We start from the raw sequence: 16,252 nt of genomic DNA, 5'->3' as shown, positions 1-16,252 counted from the left end.
TGTTAAAATGTTTTTTAATAAAATTATGTGAACTATGGCCATAAAATTAAACCATAATGAACTAACACCATGAGTAACACTAACTGAATGAGGAAAACAAATTAATTCATCATTTACCGGGAACAGTTACTCACGCCACAAAAAGTGGGAGATTTCAATACAATAAACTTAACTAATTTTATTTACAAATTAGAAACAAAAGGATATGAAGAATATATAACTAATTAAAAAACTAAATTTCTATGAAAAACAGCTTCACGCTGTACCTCGCATATAGCCGTTGCCTGGACCATATTAATAGATAATCGAATATATTAATAAATAATAATTAATTCCTCCTAGTGGGGATCGAACCCACAGCCATCACGTTTCAGTCACTCACTTGTTCGTCTCCGTTTGTTTTAAAATCCTAATCTATATATATAAAAGGAATTGTCCTCACTGACTGAGGTAAGACGCGCGCACAGCCGTAACCGCTAATGGTAAAAACGTGGAATTTGGACAAAAGTTTACTTTCGTAATCTGGACATCCACTAAGAAGGGATTTTGAAAAATTTTAACCCTAAAGGGGTGAAATAGGGGTTGAATGTTTGTATGGAAAAAAAATTTAAATCGGCATCGATTTTTATAAAATTTGTAATTTAGATTTTTAAAAGTATTTAATTGAACACGTGTTTCATCATTTTCTAGAATTCTCCCCCTAAGGGTATAAATAAGGGGTTGAAAGTTTGTATAGGTTTTTTTTAAATCGTCACAAATTTTTATAAAATTTGAAATTCAGACACTTAAAAATATTTAATTGAACATGTGTTTCATGGTTTTCTAGAATTGTCCCCCTAAGGGTGCAAATAAGGGGTTGAAAGTTTGTATGGAAAAATCTTTAAATCGCCACCGATTTTTATAAAATTTGAAATTTAGACTCTTAAAAATATTTCATTGAACACATGTTTCATGGGTCATTAGAATTCACCCTTAAATACGCATGTGAAGCTGCAAGCATCCGCTAGTTAAAATATAATTTCGTAAAAATGTTTTCTTTATTTAATAAAAAAATAATCGCTTAACTTGCAAATTGTATTCAGAAAAAGCAAATAAATAATTAATATACGTGGATAAAAAATGTATTTTAATAGATGTTTCAAGCAAAATATTGAGAGACTAATTTTACTTTAAAATCACAAAAATTTGAAGAAATATGTATTAAAATTTTATAATTTAAAAATCAATATTTTTAAATTATAAAATTATTATTTTAATCATGATTACTCAGGTAATAATTGTAATAGAAATCCATTACATTGGTTAATTACCGTAATATTTTACTAATATACAATACAGAATAAACTGTTAGTATATTTATTGTTTTTAAAGCTTGATTATAAATAATACAATTTACTTAATATTGCATAATATATATACTTATTATATTTTAATCTACTTATTTGATTTTGCTTAATTTTTAAATAATGTAATAGGAATGTTAAAATTTATTTAATAATGATTATTATTGTGATTTTAAGTGATGAGGGGATGAAGCAAATCAATGATTTTTACTAAAACCACACCACCTCAATATTAATAAATACAACCGCACCCTTTACTAAATTTTTAACAATATATAATAATAAAGGGAAAATAAATTAAAATTCTAACTAAATTCTACTAATTTTATTCTAAGTGCCAATAAATTAAAGTGCTATCTAATGTATATAAAATAAATAATATTAACAACAGTTTTCTTTTATTTTATAAATATGTTATATGTAATCATTTTACCCAACAGCAAAGGAAGGGTTATGTTTTTACTTTATTAATTTTATTTTTGTGTGTTTTTATTATATTAAAATTGGTAGATATATTTAATTTAAAATGATGATGAGAAAGTATCTTATCTTCATAGTAATTTCAATTGTTATTTAGAAATAAGTTGATGTCTAAGCATGTTTTTACCAAGAAATAGGTTTATAGGCTATTATGAAATAGATAAATTAAAATCTACAATTTTAATTTATTATAATTTCGTCATTTTTAACTTATAATCTATATCCAAAGCGAACATGTCATACAAAAAAAAGAAATGTGAAAAAGTGAAGTCTTTTAAAAATTTTTGTACGTTTGAAATGTGTTTAATTCTAAACACACCGAGTATACCTAAATAAATAAAAGAAAAATGTACCTTTTTAAATTACATTTTTACAAAAATACGAGTATTAAAATTATTATTAATTATTATAAATATATATAAAAAAACTAACCTTTCTGTTTTGTCCTGTGTCTAGAAACTGGTGGGGTACGGCCTAGGCTCTCGAGGTCTGTATTGCTGCTTTGGTATGGGCTCGGCTTGTCGTCCAATGGCGGTGGTCCCTGGTTCATTATAGGAAATATAACTTAAGTATATATAATATATTATAATGAAATTTTTAGTTGTTGACCCATGTCCTTTATATGAGTATATTTTTACCGTTTAATATAGTATTTATATTAATTAATATGTAAAACAGTCGAAATATATAAGAGAAACAAAAACAACACTTACAAGTTTATATATAACAGTTTGGATGCATTTCAATAATCGCTTGGCACTCTCCTCCGTCTCCTCTTGTAGCAGATACTGGTCATGTTCCACCATCAGCACTAGTGAACGACTGTATCTGAAATATTATATTTATATTAACATTTAAATTATCTATTATTATGTTTGTATTAACATAATATACCTCAATCAACTTTTGTATATCATATTAGTGTTTAAATAAAGATATTATTATTATTATTTTTACTTACAAACAACTTAAAAGTTTAATATATTGCCAGCATATATATTGTATAACTTACCTTCTCGTATGCATTTGTATGCACTGGACAATATGCGCATTGAGTAGAGGCAGAACGAGCTCAGCTCGCGGCGCCGTGGGGCTCGGTGGTGTGTTTAGAGGTTTTGGCATTTTCTGCAAGGAAAGAACATACATACATATATATTAGAAGTTAATTGGGTATGTTTTTCTCACATATCGAGCGGTAGGCTTCTTACTTTCCGCTGAATTCTTGAAGGCATTACCGTTTTTTTTGTTACGAGTGAGACGAAATAAAAATATTATATATTCCATTGCCTCGAATGGGAATCGAACTCACAGCCTGTCGTATTTACATATGCATGCAGCAGTTGCAGCAGTTGCAATCATAGAAAATTCCTAGTGCAACCTAGTGTCAAATTCCATTTTTCACTTTCCGCCCAATAAATAATTACCTAATATAATTGATTTAAACAAATCAATTGATTATAGTAATTTAAGTTGACGCAACTTTTCTACTTCCTCGATATGAGGCAAAGTTTAATATCCTACTATAAGTGCGTAAATATTTTTTAGCAAACGCATAATACTGTTATCAATCATTATGTCACTTTTCAATTACTAATCAAAATTATTGTAAACAGGTAAATTTACAATTAATTATAATATAGGTATTATTAACATTTATTTCAATTTATATTTTCATTTCTTCGCTCTGGTATGAAGGCAAGCGCGACGTTTGAAAATGGGGAACGGAATATCTTAACACTAGGTTCCCTCTGCCTACCCTGCTGAGTGCGGGGTACATCGTGGAGCTGATATATACTTGCATTTCATTAGGGATAGAACAGTTGAAAATTTAAAATATTATTTGACAGTTTTTTTCCATGCCTTTAAGAGATATTGGAATTGCCCCAAGTTGGAATCGAACCCATTGCCCTTACAGAACCTTGCCATCACTATAGGATTATATTTAAGTATCTAGATACTAGAATAATGTTTATTTAAGTGAGAAATTATCACTTTCATTGGCACCCTGTTATCTTCTGATAATTCGTTATCTAATCAAGATATAGGTACTTGATAACAATCACTACATTATTATAATATTATTTTGTTTCTAAATTTCCGCTTTTAATTTAATTCTAAGCTTTTTTTAGTGTTTTTTATTATTGTGTGTATTGTTAATTAATTCCTTTACTTCCTTACCTTTGAAGATTTTTTATAAATAATAATATATTATTAGTATTAGGTGTTGCTTTTATTAAAGTTTCTTTATTATTCGTTTCGGCGACTTAAAACATACTGGAGGTGGCGGAACAAAATAAGGCGATAAGATATTTATATCTAAAAAAGGGTTTATTAAATCAAAATAAAGCCGGAAATATTAATAAATTGTAATATCATGTAGTAAAAACTAATTTTTGAGCGCTTACCTACCAAAATATGAAATAATTAAATATCTATAATAGTGTAGCTCGAGCAGACGAAGCCATAAAACGGAATATTAGTCATTAATATAAACATTTTTCAAAGCAGAGGGAGAAAACCTACTGTTAAGACACTATGCTTCACACTTTTCATCGCATAGTTTCTAGAAATTACAAATTTAGTGCTAGAATTCAACGCCGTAGTCTGTCGTTATTAATAATAACTAAAGCCAAAAAATAAAAATAATTAATTCCCCTGAACAGGAATCGAACGCACAACGTAGTAGACTTTACAGTAAATAAATGTGTTAATTAGATAATAAATTAAAATATTATAAAAAACAACTTACCGTAGCTAAATAAGTCCTTTGGTCTTTATAGAAGACCAGCGCTGTGGGCGTCACCACCATGAAGCAGTCAGTCCAATTCTTCTTACTCTTCTTACCGCCTTCGGAGAATTTGGTTCTCTTTATTGGCCCTTCGTATATTACTGTTGCCTGGAATAATAATATCTATCTTTAATCCCTTATTTATAGATATAAGGCTTCTTTATTTATTTTCTTTATTTTTTTTTAATAATGGAGCAGAATCGAAATCGAAATTTCACGCGAAAAGTAGAGTAGGAAGGGGCAACCTGGGAGTCTAGTGTTAATACACTTCAATTCCATTAAGATTGCCATTCCCCACTCTCCGTCGAATTCTCGAGACATTGTGTGTTGAGGAGGATTTTTTTATTCTTCTTAGGTCCTTACCAGAGGAAGAGGAAGGAAAATAAATATTCTAACATTTTATTTACAGTCACAAGCTTGTGCCCTTGTACCACTACGGTTTTGAAGTTGACTGATATAACTAAATAATAAAAAATAGTTAATTTAAACATAACTACTTCTAAAATATACACAAACGTATGTTATTTCAATATTATTGTTTTAAAACCAATAAAATAGATAAATAGATAAAAAAACTTCAAAATTCAATAAAAGCAATACAAATCTTAAGTACGTAAGGCTCATTAATTTTAATACTTTTACTATACTACATTAATTCTTGTAAAAAGAGGTCATTTTCACGCCGTAACTATTTTATTACCGTAAGTAAGTAAGTACACAGTATAGAATATTATGAAATATTACTTGTTGTGTTAGTTAGGTAATAACATGTTGCTGCATCTAATAATACTTGGAGAATTTTCATTGTTTTTATTGAATAATTATAAGAAGTAATCCAAATAAATAAATTAAATAATCAGAGACCAGTGGTGGTGCAGAGGTGCAAACGTGTGACTGTAAACGAGACGGGTTGTCGGTTTGATTGCCACTCGAGGAAGTGAAATATTTAATATTTTCATTTCGTTGCTCTGGTAATGAGGCAAGACGCGGCGTTTAGTTCCGTGACTCAACACTCAATGTCTGTAGAATTCGACGGAATGGGAGGAACACAAGGTTCCTAGGTTCTTTCTGCCTACCCAGCGTGAAACTAAACAAATAACAATTAATAAGCTAAAATTTAAATGTTTAAAAAATGTTAGATGGTGCAAGACTTAAAAATCCATTCTTAATTAGCTAAATAATCAAAGAAATCCTTTTTAATAAAGGTTATTGGGCCATTTCTTCACTTTCTATAAAAAAAATTTCTACAATACATTTTCCAAAATGAAATAACCCAAAGAACAACTCACCTCAGTAGGCGGGTGCATCAAAAGCCTGGGCGAAGTGAGTGGTGGTCTCGGCTTCTGCTTAGGAGCCACCATCGATCTGGATTTCCTCTCCTTGACCCTCGATCCTAGATCCCGCTCCCGCACCTCCACATCCAGGCTGTCTCCAGAGGAAGACGCTGGTAGTTGGAGGTGGTTGGGCCTTCGCGACGCGGTTAGGAGGTTCTCTGTTGAACCGCCTGAAATTATGGGAAGACAGAATTTAATTACCAAACTTTATTTCAATCATTGACAGAGAGAAGAAAATAAGGTATTTTAGACACCATCGTGATTCGTTAGTTGGTTGTGAGTTCAATGCCCACCAGTGGGATTGATGTATTATTCATTTTCCTGCTCTCATAGCTCAAGTACGATACCAGAATAATTTGGTATTATTTAATAATATCTAACACGCAAAGTCTCGTTTATATGTAGTTTTTTTTACTAATCTTGTTTATATTTGGTATTCTTAAAGTTCTTTAAGCATCAAATTATATCATCAAGCATCAAAAATCAAAATCGCTACCCACCCAGTCGCTTGCTGACCCACAGCGGTGGACTGTCACAGTTGGCTTTGCTGAAGCTCCTCTCGATGTCGAGACGGCTCCGCTCGGGCGTGGGAGACCAGTTCCAAGATTTGGCGGGCACATCTTGCATGGAATCCTTGAAAAGAAATATTAATATGTTAATTGAAAATTCCTGTAATAATACTAAATTAAATTGTTTCGTTGGGTTTTCTAACAAATTTTTATGTCAAAATTTATTTACTTTTAAATATTTATTTTTATAAAAAAAAACGAAAACATTAAAATTTTTGTTCATATTTCATGAACAAAAATTTTAATCTTTTCGTTCTTTCAGTTCATTTAACTTAAATAAATATAGACACCTAGGAAACCTAGTGTTAAGACACTGCGTTCCCCGGCGTTTAAATCGGATTTTTCGAGGCCTTGCGTGTTGACTGGCGGAACTCAAGTTTGGGATTTTGCCTTGGTGGTATTTTGAGCAAAGAAATGAAAATATGAATAAATAATAATTCATTCCCCCGAGTGGGAATTGAACCCAAAACCTTCTCAGTACAGTCACTCGGTCACAATTCGGTCTCAATTACTTTATAAAACGTTTAACACCCAAAGGCTTTCGTTCTAAAGGGATAACGATATAAATAGAGTGGTGTATATCATAATACGTAATTTTCAACACACCAAAGCGACCACATTAGTGTTTTCCTTATGGATGACATATTTATATGTCTGTTTCATATTAAATTAAATTATTTAACGTTTAAATCATTATTTAAATACAAAATTAATTAAGAATAAGTTATTTTTACTGTAGGAATCTGCAAGTAATAGGGTAGGCAGAGAGAACCTAGTGTTAAAACATTCCGTTCCCTACTTTACATCGAAGTCTGGAGGCATTGCGTGTTAAATGTCGGAATTCAACACCTTTACCCCAAACCAGAGCAAGATAACGAAAATATTAAACATTTCATTTCCTCAAGTGAAAATCGAACCCACACGCCGTCGCGTTTACAGTTAGAGGCTTGCATCTCTCTATGCAATAAGGAGAAAATAGAAATAAGACACTAAAATCAATATTCACCCGTAATCCATTATATTTTAGAGTCATAACGCAGACGACTGCTCGTAACCACTAACTCACTAACTTTATACTCTATGGGATAACAAGGCTATGTAAAACAAGAAACAACTTGAGAGGGAGACAGATGAAATAAATTGTTATTATATATATTGAAAAAGCTATATATATTTGAAATCGGTCGTATAATATCATTTCCTGTACATATAAGGATGTATGAATGTATGTACGTATGTACAACTATATAACGTGTCAAATTGCTTGAACAAACAGACAAACAGCTTTAAGCTCTTTCCTTCAAACAGAGGAGGCAGAGGGAATCTACTGTTAAAACACTCCCCCACTTCACGCCTTAATTTAAAGACATTGCGTGTTGTATTGCGGAACTAAACACCGCTGTGAAACATATCAATTATTGTCTATTATTTATTATAAATATGCAAATAATGAAACTGAAACTGCTATGTCATTGATAGACACGTATATTTTATTAATTCCTATGAATCATTGATATCAAGTATACATTTTGTGTTAATATCTATGGCATAATTTACATTACTTGAATTTTAGTTAAAAAACCAAATAATTAACCTTTTTAACTATAATTAACTTCATAATTTTATATACCAATAGCTACAACAAGTTTAACTGTCAAAACACTAACTCTAGCCCTCTACGCCCACTTTTCGATACCACAACGAGAAACGAGTGACCGGTCACTAAACATAACACAAACAATTAAAAAAAACCAAACAAACAAACCTCTCGAAACCAGGTCTTCCCACGTTTCAATTTAAACATTTTTTCACACTCTACAACAAGTCCGAAACTCCATTTTACTTCACACAAACACCTAACTCAAACTCAACGGGCAAGAGGTAAATACATATATATAATTATTAATTATAATATTTATATATTTATATGTAATTACATTTATATTATTATTCGCGAGTTAAAGCGTGACGCACCGACAGACGGCTCGGTACGGAGTAACGTTTACAATGATATTGCATAGTGTTGTCGCTTACGACATCGACATCGATACATTTAATGTATTATATGGGCTGGTGATTTTAGTGCGCTTGCCCAAGTGGAGCACTGGGTTGTGTTTATTCGAGCATCTAAATTATGTATAACATGTATTTGTGGCAATATTTACATGGTATAGAGGTATTTGAGGCTATCGGGGTGGGGGGCACAAGGGTGCGATTGTATCGCGACAGTTGTGAGTTTGATCCACACTTGAGAAACTCTCTCTAATTATCAAACAAATATTTATCAAGTGGCGAAACTCTACGCCGATCTATGTATTACTAATAAATCTAGGAAATGAAAATAACTCATTTCCGTGACAATTGCAGTCAGACGCAGTGCTGTTTCCACTGCTGCTGCACCACGACAGCCTTTACGATTACTACATACAAAAATATGCAAATAAGACATATCGTTTTACCTTTCTTGCTCTTTTTTGGCAAAAATTTTACATTATCGTATATAACTAAAAATATAGTAAAAAAAATATCGATATACACAAAAACAGACGTCACTAGACGTTATCAAACGGGCGGTCGTCGATTCGTTAGGAAACGTTCGCCCTCTTATCTTAGCTTTATTACGTACACTGATTATTGAGTGAATTCGATGGAGCCAATATAAATGCAATCTGATATAATATGTACTCGTATATGTATTAAGTACTAGAAATAGTTGTCAATGTTTAGTGAAATGGAAAATATCCTTGTAAAATCATGTTGATAACTAAAAACTGAGCTGCTGCTGCACGCCCTTGTATCACACAGTGTAGAACACAGAAGGGTAGGCAGAGGGAACCTAGTGTTAAGACACTCCGTTACCAACTTAACGTCAAATTTTTCGAGGCATTGTATGTTATACTCGTACCTAGCTACCAAAGCTAAGAAATGAAAATAATGATTTTGAAAATTTCTAGAATAACAGGAAAAAACGGAATGTTTTCCTTTTATGGCCATAGCAATTAAAATTGTATGCCCGTTTATTAGGTCATTTGCAATTGTTCATTTAATTTTTTAACTGAATTCTGTAAACGGAGGAAAAGTTCTTAATTCGACTGTTTTTTTTTGTTTGTTACCTCAGAACTTTCGGCTGGGTGGACCGATTTTGATAATTCTTTTTTTCTTTAAAGCTGGTGCTTACGGTGTGGATCCATTTTAATTTGGTCCAGTTCTAATAATACCATTCATGAAAATGACCAAGAGAAAATCGTATAGGTCTTTAATTAGCATAATTTACTGTTTAAAATCGGTTTTATTTTGTTAAAAAAATATTTTAAATTTATTGGTTGATTTTGTACTACAATTCGCGTGTCTTCTATATTCATTAAAATCTAAACATCAGCGAATAAAAATATACAATTTGTTTTATCTGACATCGTTTCGTTTATGCATTATTAACACGTTATTTCACGGAGGAGATTGCATATTATTAATGTGATTTAATGGCGTAGTGGTGAAGTAGTGATGTGCCTGACTGCACGCGATCTAAGTCGAAAGAATGGCTTCCGTGGTTGTGTTTTTTTAACTGGCAAGAATGTCAATCTACAACAGCCGAAATAAGCTGATGAAAAGCTACTTGGCAGTCCAGAATTCAGAATGAGAGTGCCCATAGCGTTCCAAGATGAGGAGTTCACAGCAGTGGGACTTGCGATACAACGTGTAGGTTTAATTGTCGAAGATATCGTCAAGGCATATGGATGTATACGCCGGTTGGGAAGGCAATAAACTCAGCAGCTGATTCATATATTAAATAGATCGAAAAAATATATATAGAAAAAACAATCTTAGAAATACTGTATAAAAATTTTTCAAATCTAAACGTAAAGCTATAGAGGTGTGACAGTCATGGGTACGTTGGCACGCATATATAATTATTTTTTTTAGTTTTTAATTTAACAATTACATAATAAAATTTCGAACAAAATTCTAGTATTTTATTTAATATTTTATTATATCATCCATTATTTAATCATATATTATAAAAAAAAACTTACTTTATTAAAAAACTTATATTATTCTACTAAAAATTACAACCTTCAAAATTAAAGTCATCTTCTTTTCGCCCTAAAGGTTGTCTGACAGAGATGGCTAATTTGATTAATGTTTATTATTTTTTATTTTTATATGTTTTTTTTATTTATGTAGCAAACAAATTAGTAAAATAGTATAGAAAATAGAGAGCGTTGAAAAGGAATAATTTTTCTTCTTTTGTCCGGTAATTGTTAATACATTTATTTATTTACTTTAGCTTTAATTTTTTCAATTTTCTTTAGTGTTAAGGCACTGCGTTCCTCCATATCGAGCTTTCGTTCGAATAATTTTTTGTTCATTTAAACTAAAAAAATTTACTCAAATGCAGAATATAAAAGTTTAATTTTGCCACTTACTTTGCAATTCCTCGTATACGAACAGAGAGCGTAGGACGTGATAACCCTTATATGCGGGAAATCATTGAACTACTAAAAAACCCAAGAGTTCCTTGAAAATAATTTAATTAAACTTTCTTGATAACGACCTACGGATACATGTATATTGTCTAACAATAAGTCGTAAATAGGGTTGCCAGATCATTTTCATTTCCATGAATAAGAGTTTTGGTGGCAAATCCGAGATTAAACTAACTAGAATTGTTGGTTGAAATAATTTTAATGAAAATCTTTGTAATTGCTACACATAAATGTATTCATTCATTAATTTTTAAGCACCTCTATAAGGCTTAAATTTTTATTTTATTTTCGAATTCCGAGACAGGAAAGCTGAATTATAAGACACGTCGCAACACCCAAAATTCCGAGACAGCCCCGGACTTTTCGGCCATCTGGCAACCCTAATCTTAAGTAAGCAACTTAAGAATGGCGCGAGTGCTAAAAGTCACGTTCCGATATATTAAGATTACTTTACAATAATGTTTATTTGCATAGATTATCTACGTTATTTGCTTCAATATTATAATTTATGTTTCTGACGTTTGTAGTAATGCGATAGTGATATTAATTTAATTCCTACATGAATTAAATATAGATAGGACATAGCAGAGGCATCCTGGTGGTAATGCACTCCGTTCTCCACTTTCAGTGAAAATCTGGTAGCATTAAGCATTGAGTAGCGAAGTATTTCAATTTTCATTCTTATAATTATATCGTCAAGATGGATATTCCAGTTCCACATAATGTAATGTTACTAACATAAGATATTTGTCTTCAATTTAATTTTTTTCTTTTACAATTTTTTTCTCGCATATCGCTGTGCAAACAAAAGGAAAAGAATTGAACTTAACGTTCGGACACTCCGTCCTCCACATTCGGGCCGAATTTGAGACATTTTGACATAATAGAGCGGGGAATTGCATCTAACTCATTCCCCCGAATAGGAATCGAACCCACAACCGTCACGTTTACACAGCAACCCAACGGCCTGTTATTTTTTATAATAACTTCTACAATGGCATTTTTTGAGGTCTTCGTTGCGCAATTAGCAATATGCTTGAGTAAACACGACGTATTTGGTTACAAATTGCACTCGTGAGAATATTTATATGCATAATAGGTAAGTTTTCTATCTGTTCCAATTTTTCCAATAAATTCTGGAGGCCCGTGGCCCTGGACTCCCGTGCCTCGATACCAGATAAAAAGAAATGAAATTATAAATTTTAATCCAGCTTAATGCTATATCCTGCACACAGCAGAATAGGCAGAGCAAACCAAGTGTTAAGACACTCCGTTCCCCACTTTCTACTAAATGGTAGACTGGTGACATTGCGTGTTGAGTGGCAGAACTAAACGCCGCGCTTTACAAACAAACAGTAGGTACTACCAACAAAAAAGAAACACCACTAACCAAAACCAACACAACATTACCTACTACCAAATATTATAATTAGCTCCAACCCATTCAACGACGTGGACACAGGATGTAAGCTGGTGCGCCATTTTGAAACCACAATGCCAGCATAATTATTAAACTAAGTAATCTGCCATATTAGCGAGGCGAGTGGCGACATTTGAGTCATCGCCGCTTTGACACTTTTGTACAGTACCGTTGACGAGTCTTGGCCTCCCTAAGCTATCCTAACTATAGGTTTTCTGAACTTTAGCGAATTGCTAATTTAGGAAAGTAAGAAAAAATCCTAAAATCAAATCTGTGCATCTACCTACAGTAAACTTCAGGAGGACCACGACTCGTGAACCGTACTGTAGTCTGTTTTAGTTATACATCCAACTCGCTTTAACACGTTGTTTTCATATATATATAAAGAGTATTTTTAATTCTAATTTTACCCGACTCCGCTATGAAAAGAAGGGTAATGTGTTTATCAGTCCATGTATGTATGTTTATTGTTATATGGAGTACTAGTGTAGCTTGTTAAGACACTTCGTTCTCCACCAAACGTTGCGGAACACAGCGAGAATGAGAGGAAATTAAAATAATTCAAAAATAAACATTCTCCCAAGTGGAAATCGAACCCACCACCAAATCGTTAACAGTCGAACAACTGTTAAAATACGCCGAAATGGCTTTATTTTAATTGGTCACACTAATTTGGCATGATTATGCGCACGCGCATACTATTGGTTGGTTAGGAACGGTTGTTGCACTTCTGTCATTGAGCTATCTAATGTTATACATTTAATTAAATGTTTATAATTTAGTATTCATTTTATTTTATAATATAATGTTAAAATATATTGCTATATTCTATACTTTTGTTTGCGAGAACTTTAAAATGTAAAATGGAAAACCTCGGCTTTTTCCCATATCAGTGGGAATTTCGAGAAATCGTTTCTTAGTATTCCACTACATATACATTTACTAACCTACCAACAATCTATCTATTTTACACATAGCAACACTCAATGCCTCCAGAATTCAGTGGAAAGCGGGAAACGGAGTGTCGTAACTAGGTTCCCTCTGCCTACCCTGCTGTGTGCGGGTTACAGCGTGAAACTGATCAAGATAGTGTCTTAATGAGGAACGGAGGATGTTAACACTAAGTTCCCAGGTGTCTTCTATACAGCGTAATTAAAAAAAACAAGTAGGAGCCGTAATGGCGCAATTAGACTTGAGCTTTCAAATGCAAACACTATGGTTGTAGATTCAATCCTCATTCGAGTTGAATAACATGTTAATTATTTTTGTCTCCTCTTAGTTCTTAACACCCTCTACCTATTCTGGTATACCTACTAAATTACTTTCTCTTTTTCCAAAGAAATTCTCTATGTCTATCTATCTCTATCTCTTTTTTTTGCTTACCTCAGGGTAGTTTATTTGTGGTCGTGGTCGCGGCGCTCTGTACTGCGTGATGCGAGGTATGACGAGGGGGGGTCGCCTCTCTCTGGAATACACTTCACATTCTTCTGGGGTTATCCACTGTAACAACGAGAAATTGGGTTTTTTAAAATAAAAATATATATAGACTTTTAAATGCATACATTTTTTCAATTTTATTTGTAACTAGAACTAGTCATACTCGTACAGTAGTTGACAAGTCAATTTAGATTTCTTAACTTAACGCAGTGAAAATGTGTGAAACGTGTAAATACGTCATTGTTGCACCAAATGAAATATATATGAGACTTCGACAATAACCAATAATTAAATTAAATATATTTTTTGTAAAAGTAATTTTAAATTCTTTTAATTAATAATATAAAAATTCTTAACATTGAGTTATGCCTTTATGGTCATGGTAAACTTGTTAGTAACTTTAATGAAGGTCTGTATGTCCAATTTTAAGAGCTGAAATCGGTGTTAACCTTATTATATAATAATAATAAAACCGGAAGTTAAATTAAGTATTTCTTTGTATTATCACGTGACCTTTTATTGTTACATCTTGATATTGATGTTTTTTTTAGCTTTACCCTACAAAATCAGGGAAGACAGTCCATACTTTGCGTTCCATCCTAATTAATAAATTAACGGCGTTGAATTCCGCCATTTGACGATGAATAATGAATTGAACTCAAAATAATGCCGTGTCAAGCGGTGGAATTTAACGCCGATCTACATATATCTAGCCAGAGGGGGGAAAAGGAAAATAATTGATTCCCTCGAGTGAGAATCGAACACACAACCATAACATGTAAAGCGAGATGATATATCCCACTACGCCACGATGGCGTCAATTATGTATGTATGTATGTATGTATATTCATTTCATTGATAAAAACTAATATAAACATTTCAACTGGCTGATCACCACCGGAAATGAACGGAGTACCCGGTGAGAGGAAATTGAAAACAGCGTACTCATACGCTCAATCAAACATGTTTCAATATGTACGAGTATATTTGATTTTCCATGGATTTCCAAAGTATGATTCAAAATAAATAGGGTATTATACTGTATTTTACGTTACATGTGAATTTGGAGCGTACGGATGTAAATCAATAATAAATTCAGAAAATTAAACAAAATAGGTGCATATCGCTCAGTTGAGGCATCATCAAGAATAAATTGATATATTTTTTAATTTCACAGCTAGACAGAGAGAACCTGGAATTCTAGTGCTAAGATACTCGGTCCCCAATCAATGCGGAACTTAATCAGAAGCAAGAGCGAAGAAATCAAGTTATTAAACATTTCATTCCCACTTGAGTTGACCAAAAAAAATGTCAAGTTTTTAATGTATTTTTTTACTATTCAAATATTTTTTTTTTCTGCATAACAACGAAAATATAAAATAAACAACATTTAATTAAAAAAGGGGAAGTTGTTTACTTCCCAAAAATCCCAAGCGACCCTCACCCTGACACACTTGACGAGCCCTGCAATATCGCAAATGACATTTAGAAGTCACGGCCTCATCGCGAGTTCCGGCTGTGTGACGCTGTCTGCTTATTAAAATTAAAATTATATTCCGGGTTCGATTTGAAATTTATATTGTATTGAACTTACGTTCTTCTTTTTTGGAAAACTTTGGCAAACTTTAATAAATATTGACAGAAAAATGCTTTTGAATGCACATATTATTGGTACATTTTTTAATTATATGCTGCATTTTGGTGTAAAAAATACATTTCGTATATTTGGTGAAACAATAACATATTTGCACTTTTCTAATATAGAGACGAGCAGGAGATAATTTATTTTAAGAACAGTGAAATGATCAATAGAGTGATGTCTTCCTTTTCTTACTTCCATATCAATTACAGTACGGTCAACGAGTTGTGACCGCTCTGAAGTAAGCAGTGGATGGCTGCGCTAATTTGATTTTAAGATTTCCTTTTACTTTCGATTATTTTCTTCCCAAGTGAACAATTCGCCAAAGTTCAGAAAATCTAATTTCTGGCTACGTCGTAAGTCCAAGAGGCGCGAGTTCAAATTCCACTACGTTCAAATTATTTACATGTTTTCTATAGAGTATTTTTCTTTCCTAAATGTGGAATAACATTTTAAAAATGTAAAAAGTATCCGCAAATACGTCATTATTGCACCAAATGAGCTCCACATATATTTGTAGGTAAAAAGCCAAACCTATCACTTTTCTAAAAGAAAATTAAATTTGAATAAATAAAATTACAAATATATATTTATTTTATTGTTAGTTAGTAGATAACAAGTTAGTAAAAATAAAAGTTTACGATCAATCAAGAATAATTGACTTTCGAATAATTTGCAAATATTGTAAAATTTCTCTAATCTATCCATTTGGTATATCGATTTATACTCATATTTCTCTCTCTCTCTCTCTTTGAATG

The 16,252-nt window shown here is 32.1% G+C and overlaps 1 protein-coding gene across 4 annotated transcripts in view; it reads right to left on the bottom strand.

Annotated features, from left to right (window-relative positions):
- Positions 1–16,252, bottom strand: part of LOC146540725 (uncharacterized) — a 121,726-nt gene that overhangs the window by 6,695 nt on the left and 98,779 nt on the right. For all 4 annotated transcript variants that reach the window (XM_085202733.1, XM_085202750.1, XM_085202759.1 and 1 more), the window contains exons 2-8: positions 13,802–13,918; positions 6,446–6,578; positions 5,901–6,115; positions 4,573–4,719; positions 2,836–2,948; positions 2,537–2,651; positions 2,256–2,364 (exon numbers count right to left, since the gene is read on the bottom strand). In XM_085202733.1, coding sequence (XP_085058859.1) covers positions 2,256–2,364; positions 2,537–2,651; positions 2,836–2,948; positions 4,573–4,719; positions 5,901–6,115; positions 6,446–6,578; positions 13,802–13,918 — 949 coding nt within the window. The remainder of the gene's footprint in view (positions 1–2,255; positions 2,365–2,536; positions 2,652–2,835; positions 2,949–4,572; positions 4,720–5,900; positions 6,116–6,445; positions 6,579–13,801; positions 13,919–16,252) is intronic.

Source organism: Heliconius melpomene, chromosome 2 (assembly GCF_056956725.1).
Source record: "Heliconius melpomene rosina isolate 202511_hmr_F chromosome 2, ASM5695672v1, whole genome shotgun sequence".
Classification (NCBI taxonomy): Eukaryota; Metazoa; Arthropoda; class Insecta; order Lepidoptera; family Nymphalidae; genus Heliconius; species Heliconius melpomene.
This window is presented reverse-complemented; position numbering and strand designations above follow the sequence as displayed.